The 13,179-nt window shown below is 38.4% G+C and overlaps 2 protein-coding genes across 3 annotated transcripts; both read left to right on the top strand.

Moving 5' to 3' along the window:
• Nucleotides 1–397: 397 nt before the first annotated feature.
• On the top strand, nt 398–3,112 carry stmn1b (stathmin 1b). Its single transcript, XM_077598387.1, has 7 exons — nt 398–532; nt 1,022–1,053; nt 1,582–1,754; nt 2,051–2,203; nt 2,276–2,428; nt 2,501–2,692; nt 2,772–3,112. Exons 2-7 carry the CDS (start codon nt 1,038–1,040, stop codon nt 2,808–2,810), a joined length of 726 nt encoding a protein of 241 aa, XP_077454513.1. The 5' UTR covers nt 398–532; nt 1,022–1,037; the 3' UTR covers nt 2,811–3,112.
• A 1,378-nt stretch (nt 3,113–4,490) lies between these two features.
• paqr7b (progestin and adipoQ receptor family member VII, b) lies at nt 4,491–11,874 on the top strand. Of its 2 annotated transcripts, XM_077598693.1 has the most exons (3): nt 4,491–4,672; nt 7,681–7,749; nt 8,042–11,874. In XM_077598693.1, the coding sequence occupies exon 3, from the start codon at nt 8,048–8,050 to the stop codon at nt 9,104–9,106; it is 1,059 nt and encodes a 352-aa protein (XP_077454819.1). In that variant the 5' UTR covers nt 4,491–4,672; nt 7,681–7,749; nt 8,042–8,047; the 3' UTR covers nt 9,107–11,874. The 2 variants fall into 2 exon arrangements, with proteins under 2 accessions (XP_077454819.1, XP_077454818.1); XM_077598692.1 differs by lacking the exon at nt 7,681–7,749.
• The last annotated feature ends 1,305 nt before the right edge of the window (nt 11,875–13,179 follow it).

Below are 13,179 nucleotides of genomic sequence, written 5' to 3'. Positions count from 1 at the left end.
TGTGTGCACCGATTTGGATAATTTTCGTTGCCTTTATTACAAAGTATTATTACAATTTGTGATGTCACACGGTCACGCCCCATGCGTTCATAGATATCATGTCTAACTCTAGAGTTCAAATACTACTACTCTTACAGCATTGTAATAAAAACGTATTTGCATATTGCAATATCCCTGCCTTCTTTATCATTGTTTAATATAAGCAGTAGATGTATATATAAGAAACTGTTTTTAATTCATGTGGATACGCTTTATTTTTCATTTATTATTGCTATGACACAAAATGAACGACGCGCCCGACCGTTGATTTGCAGCGTGCATCAGACATCTAGCCTAAATAATTGATATCTATGTATTCACCCCTCAACGCGCCCAAAGAAGTCACATGACCACAATTGGTGGATTTTGACCAATAAAAAGCCAGAGCTGGATTCACGTCAAAAGTCTGAGTTTGTGCGCGAGGCTGCTCTTTTGGCGGGTTACTTGGCAAAATAGAACTTGGAAATTTGATACCAGTTTCTTACAGTGATAGGTGAGAACAATGCCTTACGTTACCGTTTAAATATAGTCTCTTGGTTTATTAGCTAATTGTGGATACTTGAAAAGTTATTGACTTTTGAAATTGTGTTAACCATCATAAAAAGTCAACTTAAGGTAAAGGACCTTTGACATGGCCGCTGTACACGCGACACGACAACAATAGACGGTTACACCTGGAACAAAACTCCACTTTTGAGATAGCACTCGAACAATATACCAAGTTAATTTTTTGTTTATAACCTTACATGTTCATTATTAATACACATTTGTGAAAATGAGTCGTCCCTAATAATCTTCCATGGCCGTTATGGTTAAGTAGTCTTCAAAACACTGTTGTTTGCACGTTTCTTTGTCGTCATCGTGTTAACATAAATAACTGAACTGTATTTACGCTGTATGTTGATTTAGTAGTTGAAATCCAAAGAACAACATTGTGGATTCTTGTTTGAATTAAAAAAAAACCGTTTTTTCTTTCTACTAGTTTCCTATCGGCTGAAATGGCAGAGACTGCAGGTGAGTGAAAGACAAAGGTTTGCACTGCGCTGAAATGAAAAAACGTTTGGGAAATGCACATTTGTTGGTGAAATACATTCTGGCAACTTTTAATATGTATAATTAAAATAATGATTTCTCCTGTGGCGGAATCAGGATTTTATTGTATTTTTATTTGCAAAAAAAAGCTGCTTTGGCACAGCTTTGTGAATTGTTTGATGCTTCTGCCAGCCATTCCACTTCAATTGGACTCAATGTCTCCTAGTGACAAATCTAAATTTACATCTCATCAGAAGAGTAAAAAGAACCACATGATTGGATGTCTATCATCAGTTGCACTGAAAAATAGTCATTACAACCAGTTTGCCAGTGAGAGGCAATCGTTGCCCATTTTTTTCTAGCAGTAAAAAAACAAACAAACTTGATTTAAATCTTTATTGTGTCAAAATCAGGATGTTTAAATAAAGGGAGTGAAATATTAATAGTTGCCAGTTTATTGATGCTAAATTACATTAACAGGTTCGTGCCAACACACATTTTGTTCTACAGAAATTCAAGTTAAGGAGCTGAGCAGGCGTGCTTCAGGTCAAGCATTTGAACTCATCCTGAGACCCACCTCTCCTGATGCAAAAGTGCAATTTCCACTTAGCCCTGTCATAAAGAAAGAAACCTCGCTGGATGAGATTATCAAAAAGCTGGATGCTGCTGAGGAGAGACGCAAGGTATCTTCAATAAGAGTTGCTTTTGTTTCAACAACTCAGGTTTGACCCCTCAGCTAATAGAGATGTTCTGTTTAAGTGATGAGCTCCCTCTAGTGTTATAACCAACAAGCGCAATGCAGCCTTCATTTATTCTCGCATGGGCCGTATTCAATGATATTTTCATCATTTGCTGCAGGCTAGTAAAACTGGGCAGGAGTTTGGAAACACCTGGTGTATAATCTCTGTTACAGTTTCTTCTTCAGTTGTAGAGTTCAGAAGTACTGTTGACCCCAGAATTAACGCAACTTTTTTTAAAGACCCATGAGGCTGAAGTACTGAAAAGCCTTGCGGAAAAACGAGAGCACGAGAGGGAAGTGATCCAAAGGGCCATAGATGAATGCCACAACTTCAGCAAGAATACAGAGGAGAAACTTACTCAAAAAATGATGGCTGCAAAGGAGAGACATATGGTATCATCACAACACATATTTATAAGTCAACCACCAGACAAGTTAAATATAACATGTTTTTCTTTTTGCCAGATCCACGAGGCTGAAGTGTTGAAAAATCTGGCAGAGAAAAGGGAGCGTGAGAAGGAAGTGCTCCAGAGGGCCATGGCAGAAGGCTGCAACTTCAGCAAGAGCACTCAGGAGAAGCTTACTCAGAAGATGCTGGCTGCAGAAGAGAGATACAAGGTCTTTTAATGTTTTTTTTATTAAAAATAATTCTCTGTTCAGGGCCAAACACCAACTTTTTATCTTTCATAGAACCACGAGGCTGAGGTGCTCAAACAATTGGCTGAGAAACGAGAGCGCGAACGCGAAGTGCTCCAGAGGGCTTTAGATGACTGTTGCAACTTTAGCAAGACCACTCAAGAAAAACTTCATCAGAAGATGGAGGCAAACAAAGACAAGCGGGATGCGCGTTTGGCCGCTCTTGATAAGAAACTCAAAGAGAAGGTAGGGTGCTAAAGTTGGTCTCTAAATCTGGAACTTAGTGGCCCACTAAAAACAACTTTAAATTCTCATTTTTCAACAGGACAAGAAGATTGAAGAATTGAAGAAGACAAGATCCTAACTAAAGTTGGAAAGGCGAAAAATGCATTCATATAGCATCAAGAATAAGCTTTGTATTACATCTATTGTAATAGTTCCAGTTTAAAATTTAGTGCCTTTTTTTACGTGTAGTTCTTTTGGCAGCTGTATACACTGAACTGTTTGTGGTGGTATGTTTTTCTATTGGGCATTCTGGTTAGTATACTAAGCACTTCTGACAGTTTGTGTTTCAAGGTACAGGTATTGTTCATTCTCTTTTTCATCTTTTTACCTTGTTGACCCTGTATTCATGCACTATTAAAATAAACTCCAGATAAAAAGATAGTACAGTGGCACATTTCAATTCCTGGCCTTTTTCCTGTTAAGTATTTCACCCTGCTGATACCCAAGGGCACTAACAGTCGGAGTGAGTTTTCACCTGCCAAAAAAGGAAAGCATTGGAGCAAATAATTTTCTGACTCTTATGGTACTTGTACTTTTTGCTTTTAACTGCGAATTAAAGTCAGAATATTTTAGAGTTTGTGGGAAACGTGCAGAACTGCTCCTCATTTCCAGTCTTCAATTTGTTGGTTTGGTAGGTAATCATTTGAGAGATGTGGCTGATATTGGACAGTTGTCATTTGTCAAGTAAAACAGTTGAATAACTATACTAATTCTACACAAGTGCCAACAAGCTCAAGGTTTCTAGACCTTTCTTATTATTGTAGGCTGACTCTAAGCTATTTCTAATGTCAATTATCTGTGACTCATCCAACCATTCTTATAGATTGGCATCATAGGGGTGGTTTGCAGGTGAGTTGGAGCCTATTAACATTCCATTTTCTTGGACACCAATGACACCTCATGCATTTCTTTCTCGCATAAGTCACTGCAAAATGCTTGGAAATCCACAGCCAACAACTTCAAGTTCGAGTTTTCCTTACACAATGCAGACCTCTGACAGACACAAACAAAGGAGACTTTGTTAGTGAATGTCCCACACAAGAATGGCGGATTGATTGGATGACAAAAAAGATCATGTTGGTATTTGCTGTCACCAGAGCAAACACGCTGGTTATCTTGTTTTCTAGAAAATGTTATGGCTTTCCTTATGAGTGAAGTTACAATTTCTTGACCGGTCTAATGAAAACATTTGTTTCTTTTAGATGGGTAAATCACTTGACATAAATCTCACACTGCAACTATAATCTTTGACAGAAACCCTGTGATAATACTGTTTCTATTCATTTTGGTGGGTGAATAAAGATTGATGTGTATGAAGAATTTTAAAGAACTCTGTGGAGTTTTTGAGGCTCAAATGTTCACCAACAAATTGGGCTTTTGTAACTGCTGCACTTCTACATCTGTGTTTGTGTAGAAATATTTCTATAGTTGTTTTTCCACGTAGGAGGCGTGTAGTACCAAGAATTTGGTGTTATTGTTTTTCCCCAGCTTTACGTGAACGGTACAGACTGCTTAAAACTGGAAAAAAGGCATTAAAACATGAATATATGATTAGTGGTTATAATATTACACAAGTTTCACTTGATAACTTCTGATCCTTTGGAAATATGGAAACTGCAAATCATTTTGAATGTGGTAAAATATCACGGTGGAGTGGGCGGGATGATAAGCTTACACGATGGCTGTAATTGGCTGATGTGAAGAACCCTGCGGAAAAAAAAGATGTCCAACCCTGTCTTCTGATTGGTTGCAAGAGCCGTCTGTCAGAAAACCTTGACATTCTCTTGGAGTCTGCGCCCAACAAGCAAGCAAGCACTGTTCCAGCCACGGCTGTCCTCCATCCGTGTCACTCGTCGCACAATGTTTTTAATAATTTATCAGGCTTTCAGTCCATCGTCGTCGGCTAATACCAAGACATTGAATTGATTTCATCATCTACAGGTATGTGGGTCATTTTACCGTTTCCAATGATAAGAGGGAGATTTTCCGCCTCGAGCGTTACCAAATGTGACGGGTTATCTCAGTCATTACACGCTAAACGCCCCTTCCTTTGGCGGTGCGTGTTATCGGGGAATAAAAATTTCCTAGCTGCGGCAAAATATAGATCAAAAGAGAAAAAAATGATTTTGAATTCATGCACGCGCGAATCAGGTGCATGGTTAGACTGATAGAATTGAGAAGGAATGCAACAGGCCCGTCGCGTTGTAGGCTATAGTTAAACGCTGATGTTTGCGTCATCACTGACTTTAATCCACCGTATTAATTAATCTTTTTCAAAGATATCAAAGTCGTGTACGTACACGACCTTTGTGGAGGGGAAGGGTGTGGACGTCGGATGCTTATTGTTACGTAATCTCGTGCCATTCACTACTGTACGGGCTTCCCACATCAACGCACCCACACATGCACACAAACAGAAATTCACAATTCACTGTCTGTTTCACAGATCTGCTATTTAATAGATTGCTTTTTTTTTTAAACGAGATTTCAAACTGCATACCTGTCAACCTCTGCCGATAACTGCCCTTATAAATGATTATGATTCCCCTTACAAACCCCCCAAAAAACCTTACAAACACCGTACGACTCGTACGGTGTTTGTAAGGTTTTTGGGGGGTTTGTAAGGGGAATCATAATCATTTCTAAGGGCAGTTATCGGCAGAGGTTGACAGGTATGAAACTGTAAAGTTTCATCATGAAAATTGAAGGAAGGATATTGGGATCAGCTCCAAATTCTAAATCTAGATAGATGCCCAGTTCCTCTAGATTAGGTTTAGAATTGAGTGCAGTTTACATGAAAGAATAAAAATAATAGGGTTGTTAGGTAAAACATGATGTAAGAAGATTTGGAAGTTAGATTACATTTAAAATAGATGTGAAGAACTTATACCTGTCAACTTATAGGTATTTCCGGTATTTTATGTTTTTTTATCATTTCCAATTGTGTAACAATTTTTGTACGGGTGAAAAAAGTAGTTTTTTTTTTCACTAATCCGGATCGCCTCGGTCACTGGTAGCAGATGAAAACGTCATCGTTGTTCGTTTCGATTGTTAATGTTGTCATGCTTTGAGCATGATATGTGGACACGCGTCAGTCACTTATGCCTTTTCACCATATAATTATATAGCGTGTCAGCAAGCAATGTACCCAGACAGTCAAGCTGTCAGCGTCATACAGCGACATGTACAGAATATTGAATTTAGTGCATACAAAAGGCGCACCGACTGATTGGGCATCCCGTTCACTTCAGGGAAATTTTTAGACTTAAGTGCACCCCATGTGGGTAAATATGTTATTATCTTATTTTAATAAGGGGCGTTGCAATCATTAGTAAGGGGAGCAATTGGCTGAGGCTGACAGGTATGAGAACGGTAATGTGGGCCTAGTACAAAATAATATGGAGTTAAACTGGTTTTCACCAATTCTGTGTTTAATTTTTCCCCCTGGGATTTTTTCAAATGGTTGGCGGGCACCATCACCTCCACTATTTGAGAACTTGAGCAAACAATTTGGTAAAGTGACGGACGGTTTGGAATGTTTGAGACCACAGTTTAAGTGGATACTTTTTGGGTAACTTGAATCTGTAGAAAAACAACTTCATTCTATTGTAGACTGAGCAGAGGCTGGTTGTTTTTGAGGTGTTTGTGCATAATCATATTCAGAATTGAATTCTGGCCCTTGTGGCTTGAATGTAAAGGCATAAAAATATTTGCACCGCAAAAAGCATTTCATTTTCAGGTAATAGGTCTGTTTTTCTGATAGACAGTTGGCACTTGAGCTAGGTGTGGTTTTAACATATTTTGCGTTCCAGGCCAAAGTAGTATTTATGAGTGAAGACTATGCCATTACTCAGAAAACAATGTCATCATTTTTTTTTACCTTTTACATTTTGGCAGGGTTGTAATTGACGATTAATTTTTTATATCAAATTTAAAAGGCTGTTTATCTAAGGCATTTGTTATTGATTTTTGTGTGAGAAATTCTATTCTCAATGTACAATTGAGCAGAGGTCAGTTATGTGATTTTTATAAAGTTAGTCTTGCACTCAAAAATGACAACATAGTCACCTTGCTAGAGGAAGTGTTGTAACATGGTTTGCCAATATTTGGAGTGAATCCCTTATATGTAGCCATCTCTATATGTATATATGTTTTGTTTTCACCAACCCATTGTATGGAGAGGCGTACTGTACTTGCCAGATTGTTTATTTCAAAGATTCATACCATACATTCAAAACAACACATTTCCCAGAAGTCTTTGAAAGGTTTAAAAAATACACTAACTCATGGCATAACTCAATTTGAGTAAGCAGTAACCTTCAGCAGTTATTTGATCAATTACTCTTGAAATAAATATATTTCTAGCAGTTATTTGATCAATCTGTTTTCCTGAGAAGGAGTGCTTCAATTGCATGTGAAATACTTCTGGCAGGAAAAAAAAACTACTCACGTGTTCGCTGTGACGAAGGCCTTGTTGACAATGCAATGTTTTTGTCAGATTGTAAGTCCTACCCACACCGTCTAGAAAAAAAATCCTCCTCACCTTATCTCCTAAGCACATTCATAATGTCAGACCTTTAGCTCGTCAAACTAGTCGTACAAATTATCCAGACAATCTCATCTTTGTAGAAGGGCAGATTTTTGTTGTGCTGTCTTTCGTCCATTATCTCTGCCAAATTGTGCTACCATGATTGACTAATTTATTATCAAATCGGCAGCTATTGTGATAGTGGTTTGTTTGAGGACGTTGACTTAAAATTCTCAATGTTTTCAATTTATTTACATTATTAAACAAATGAAATGGGCAAAAACAACGGATTCCTTTTATATTGATTTCTTATTAAAAAAAAACTATTTTTTTTCTAACAGTGAGAAACGTTGAGGGCTAAATAATTCGTAATTTAGTGACAAATATGAAGTGAAAGTGGGAACATGATTTACTTTCGCAGACCACAAAAAATGATGTGGCGGCTGGATCTGTTCCCCGGGCCGTGTGTTTGACACCTGTGACCTAGTGGGTAAGTGGCTGCCTCGAACCGGCTGCATGTATCTATGAGACATGGGTTTGAGTGTTACTTCTTTTATTTTATTTTTAAATTAAATCAGTTTTGACAATTTCTGGCAGGTCAGTTCCGATTAGTTTGCCCATATGCAACACCTATCTATAATTTTCATGCAGTGTAAATCTTCTAACGGTAAAGCTGGTGACAAACCTCCATTAACATGGGGTCTATAATGCCTCGACACAGCTTACATTCCTTGAAACCAATGTGACTATTGTCTCCTGTCCCCTTCCCTCCTTGCTCCTAGTTTGCCATGGCGACGGTGGTGATGGAGCAGATCGGTCGCCTTTTCATCAACGCTCAGCAGCTACGTCAGATCCCTCAGCTACTGGAGTCGGCTTTCCCCACCCTACCCTGCACCGTTAAAGTGTCCGACGTTCCCTGGGTGTTCCAAGAGCGCCACATCCTGACTGGCTATCGACAGCCAGACCATAGCTGGCGCTATTACTTTTTCACGCTTTTCCAAAGGCACAATGAGACAATTAACGTATGGACCCATCTACTGGCTGCGCTCATCATCTTGGTGAAGTGGCAGGAGCTCGCCCAGACAGTTGATTTTTTGCGAGACCCTCACGCTCAGCCCCTCTTCATCATCCTCCTCTCCGCTTTCACCTACCTCTCCTTCAGCGCGCTCGCTCATCTCCTGTCTGCCAAATCTGAGCTCTCGCACTACACGTTCTACTTCCTCGACTACGTGGGCGTGGCCGTCTACCAGTACGGAAGTGCGCTGACCCATTACTACTACGCCATCGAGGAGTCTTGGCACGCCAGAGTGCAAGGGCTGTTTTTACCTGCCGCTGCATTCTTGTCGTGGCTCACATGCTTTGGCTGCTGCTATGGCAAATATGCCAGTCCCACGCTGCCCAAGCTCACCCACAAGCTTTTCCAAGTGGTCCCCTCGGCCATGGCCTACTGTTTGGACATCAGTCCCGTGCTTCACCGAATCTACACGTGCTACCAGGACGGCTGCTCCGACTTGGTCGCCGTGTATCATCTCTACCAAGTGCTCTTTTTTCTCATCGGCGCCTACTTTTTCTCCTGCCCCCACCCAGAGAGCTGGTTCCCGGGAAGGTGCGACTTCATCGGGCAGGGCCACCAGATCTTTCACGTGTTCGTCATGGTCAGCACCCTGCTGCAGATCGAAGGACTGCGAATAGATTTCACTGAGCGCCGGCCCCTCTACGAGCGACTACACGGCGATCTCGCTCACGACGCGGTCGCCCTGTTTATCTTCACCACCTGCTGCAGTGCGCTCACTGCCTTTTATGTGCGCAAACGTGTGCACGCTTCTCTCCATAAAAAATACAATTAAATGCAATGTTACATCGGAAGTTGCTCCATGGAAACTGTTTTTGTTCATAATTATTTTCTTACATTGATTTCGTTCTTGTGTAATCTGCCAAACTACAATGTAACAATTTCAACAGATTTATTAGTCAGCGAGGGGAGAGTTGAATCCATATGGGAACATATTTTAGCATAACTACATGTGTTCACCTTTTGTCCGGTTGTGTGACCTTTTTTTCCTCTCAGGCATTCAATGTCTTTAATCAAGAGACAAAACAGAGAAAAGGAACATTTTTTTGTACTATTGGCCCAATAATATATCAAAAACTTTTTTTGTACTTTTGGCCTAATAATGTATCAAAACTTTTTTTTTGTACTTTTGGCCCAATAATTTATCAAAAACTTTTTTTGTACTTTTGGCCCAATAATTTATCAAAACTTTTTTTGTACTATTGGCCCAATAATTTATCAAAAACTTTTTTGTACTATTGGCCCAATAATTTATCAAAAACTTTTTTGTACTATTGGCCCAATAATTTATCAAAAACTTTTTTTTGTACTACTGGCCCAATAATTTATCAAAACCTTTTTTTTGTACTATTGGCCCAATAATTTATCCCAAAACTTTTTTTTGTACTATTGGCCCAATAATTTAGCAAAAACTTTTTTTTGTACTATTGGCCCAATAATTTAGCAAAAACTTTTTTTTGTACTATTGGGCCAATAATTTAGCAAAAACTTTTTTTTTACTATTGGCCCAATAATTTATCAAAAACTTTCTTTTGTACTATTGGCCCAATAATTTATCAAAAACTTTCTTTTGTACTATTGGCCCAATAATTTATCAAAAACTTTTTTTTGTACTATTGGCCCAATAATTTATCAAATTTTTTTTTTAAATCACCCCCCAAAAAACAATTTAAAATGAACTGCATCCGCCTGACTTTTTAAATGTGTCATGAGCCCAGAGACATGATAAATGAACCCAAAAATTGCATATGGCTTTTATTTGGAACCTACAGGTTATGTATGATAAGTCGGCAGTTAATTCATTTGCCCAGAGATATTATATCAAAAATTGAGCTCTCAGCGTCAAAGCGTATACACCCCTGTACTAAATTTAACTCTGATCCGTCCATGAATCACGGATGAATAGCCATTTTAGGTCCTCGGCAAGAAAAAAAATAGAACAAAGTGTATGAAAATTTGATCCCTCCCTCTGGGCGGTCAAACCAACTTTTAGTTAACACAAGTTAACTAAGTTTAGTTAATTAACTGTTATCATTCATTCATTTTCTGACCGGAGAAAACCTACGCAAGCCCAGGGTGAACATGCAAACATCGCACAGTAGTACCGACCTGGGATTGAACCCAAGAGTCCATAATTGTTAGGCTAATGTGTTAACCACTCAAGCCACCAGGCCTCCATGTTATCATATTTTTTTCTTATTTCAATTTGTTTCCTTGATATGAGCATTATCGTATTTTTTTATTATATCTGGCAAAACCAAACGGTCAAATGTACTTGAGGAAAGTTAAAAAAAAAAGTTTAAAAATACTACATTTCAAGGGGCGATGTGTGGGTTGCGAAAGGACTGACCTTTTTGTCCCGACAATACTGATTTATTTATACTCAAAGGGCTGGAAGTTCAGCTTTTGCCTTTTCACATCCCGTGGTGTCAAAGCTTGTATGTGCACTATACTGTTCTACTTTAGCTTTCATTTTGTTTTTGTATGATGAAATTGTACGTGCCTCTAAGCATGTCTGTCTATATGATACAGATGTTATGGTGTGACAGCTTTCCCTGCACAGTAAGCATTACCTATTCCTCCTGAAAATCTGGCATTAGTCACGATGCTCACCATCTGACAGCACTTTGAGATTAATGCATATTTTACTGAAGGAATACTCCACATTTCTATTTTGGTGTGTTCTTTCAAACGTTTAATATTTCAATGTCTTATTGCTTACCAGATTCCAAGGTGATTGCTATGAATACATATTGGAGCATTGAAGCATCCATTTGTTTAGGTTCTAGGTTCAATTATAATGTTTTAGCTTGCAAAATGTTAAATGCAACTTTAAAAAAAAGGAGTTGTTCATTGCTGCACTCTGTTCTGGATGGTGTTAAATGAATGTGTTTTTTTCTCAACACTGATGGCACTATTGAAAGATAATTTCAGAGATGACTTAAAATGATGTCTTGACAAAAGCCCTTCATTGGGTTTAACTGCGAATCAGATGACTGGTCATGCACTGCCTGAATCAGCACTATACATATTGTGGCTGACCACATTAGCTATGTTTACACGCATGTCTTGATAAAAAAAAAACTTATTGTGGGTATTCTATTTGTCTTTTTTTAAACTACTTTGATTGTGAGTATTCCATTATTCTGTTTTGACATTTTAACACAGAGGGTAAAAAAAAATGCCCCCCAAATATTACTCCTTTGGCACATAAATCAGATTTGGGGATATTTTATACGTGTAGTACATCTATTTCAAGTTGTGATATTCTCTCCGCTAATGATCAAATTCGGACTATTTTTTGTACCGTTTTTGTTTTATTGTCTGCAGGTGACACATTGTGTCCTGGTGCATTATTTGCATGTTGGAAAATAGAAACCGAAATACGTGTTAAAGTGAATGTGCTAACAAAGCCTCTAAAGATGCCACCCAGGTTTGCTTTCAACATAGAAAGCAGGGTGAGAATGACCAGAATGTCTTTTGCCTCCTGACTGTGTGATTGACTGTACTAATTAAGGGAAGTAAAGTGTTGCATTAATTGAACTCTTGCCCTCCGTGTTTGTCTTGTGTTGCTTTGCCTGACTGAAATACAAGTAAATATGAAAAGAACAACAAATGCACAACTTGCCTTCTCAAGTAAGAACCTCAATTAGAAACAACTACAAATTGCTATCCAAACCACTTATTAAGTCAATTATGACTGTCTTTCATCACCTTTAAATTTTAATATGAAATTAAGACAGCACATCTAAAGGCCATTCACATCACTACCACCAGAGAGCAGCCTTGTAACTTGGTATCCATTTTTTATGCTCTGTAATGATGGGGAAAAAATTATTTTTTAGCTTTAAATGGTGCTCTAATTGTTGTCATCATTTTGAACAAATATAATTTAGTCAATGATTCCTATAGCTATAATAGAATTAGTACTTAACATTGAATATGACCTACAGCAATTAGCTTCATAAAAAATGGAATGGCAGTATGATCTTTGCTCACAAACAATAGCAAATCAAACACCAGACATTAATTTCTCAGATGCAATGAAACAAAGTTGAGCTCTACCAAGCCATTATTATCTCTAAACTGACTTTTCAGCACACAAAATTGCTCCTGGCTTAATAAACATCTTCACATTGGCACACTGCATTACCCGCAGTCAAAGAACATATAGTACCTGAATGCGTCTCTTGCAGGTGTTTGCAAATGGAACAACTGGCACATTTTGCTCTGAAAACATCTTTTATGTGCAACAATAGTTCGTTGTGCTTACAATTCACCATTTCTCTTCACGTATGTCAGGATCTATTGCTTGGGAACACTATACCACATCTACATAAGTCTACATAAGTTAAATGAGATGCTATGTTGCTTGCAACATAAACTGGTGCAAACTATCGGCTAGTGCCCGCCTCCACATATCACCTCTGACCCTCAGTAAGTGCTAAATCATATGCTATGCAGATTTGAACATCTCACAACAACCCTTTCTCACAATGAACTTACACTGTTATTTAAGGGTTAGGACATGACTCCTAATGTATCTAATTTGGATGTTAATATTTCACTGTATTTCCCGCCGTCAGAACTCCAATGGTAGATATAGTGATTATTGCCTTACAGCCTGTTTCCTATACTTCATCAGTTGCTTCCACTTGACCACATGAATTTTTCTGTCTGCTTCCCTTCCTCCCGCGCAGAATTCCTTTCCTTTTCCTGTGAACAATCTCCTTTTCCATTGAGCTTTTTTGGCTTTGCCTGGCCCTCCCTCGAAAATATACTACATTGTCTTAGATAATTGAATTGCATAGTGTCTAACAAAATTGGTTTACAAATAATTATTAGAAT

This window comes from Stigmatopora argus, chromosome 4 (assembly GCF_051989625.1).
Source record: "Stigmatopora argus isolate UIUO_Sarg chromosome 4, RoL_Sarg_1.0, whole genome shotgun sequence".
NCBI lineage: Eukaryota > Metazoa > Chordata > Actinopteri > Syngnathiformes > Syngnathidae > Stigmatopora > Stigmatopora argus.
Note: the sequence above shows the minus strand (reverse complement) of the source record. Positions and strands in the feature narration are given on the sequence as shown.

Bases quoted from the DNA above. Each gene is read 5' to 3' on its own strand.
- stmn1b (XM_077598387.1), top strand. The intron at 2,429-2,500 runs GTCTTTTAATGT...TATCTTTCATAG, and splicing joins CTGCAGAAGAGAGATACAAG to AACCACGAGGCTGAGGTGCT. The intron at 2,693-2,771 runs GTAGGGTGCTAA...ATTTTTCAACAG, and splicing joins ATAAGAAACTCAAAGAGAAG to GACAAGAAGATTGAAGAATT.
- paqr7b (XM_077598692.1), top strand. From the start codon at position 8,048: ATGGCGACGGTGGTGATGGAGCAGATCGGTCGCCTTTTCATCAACGCT.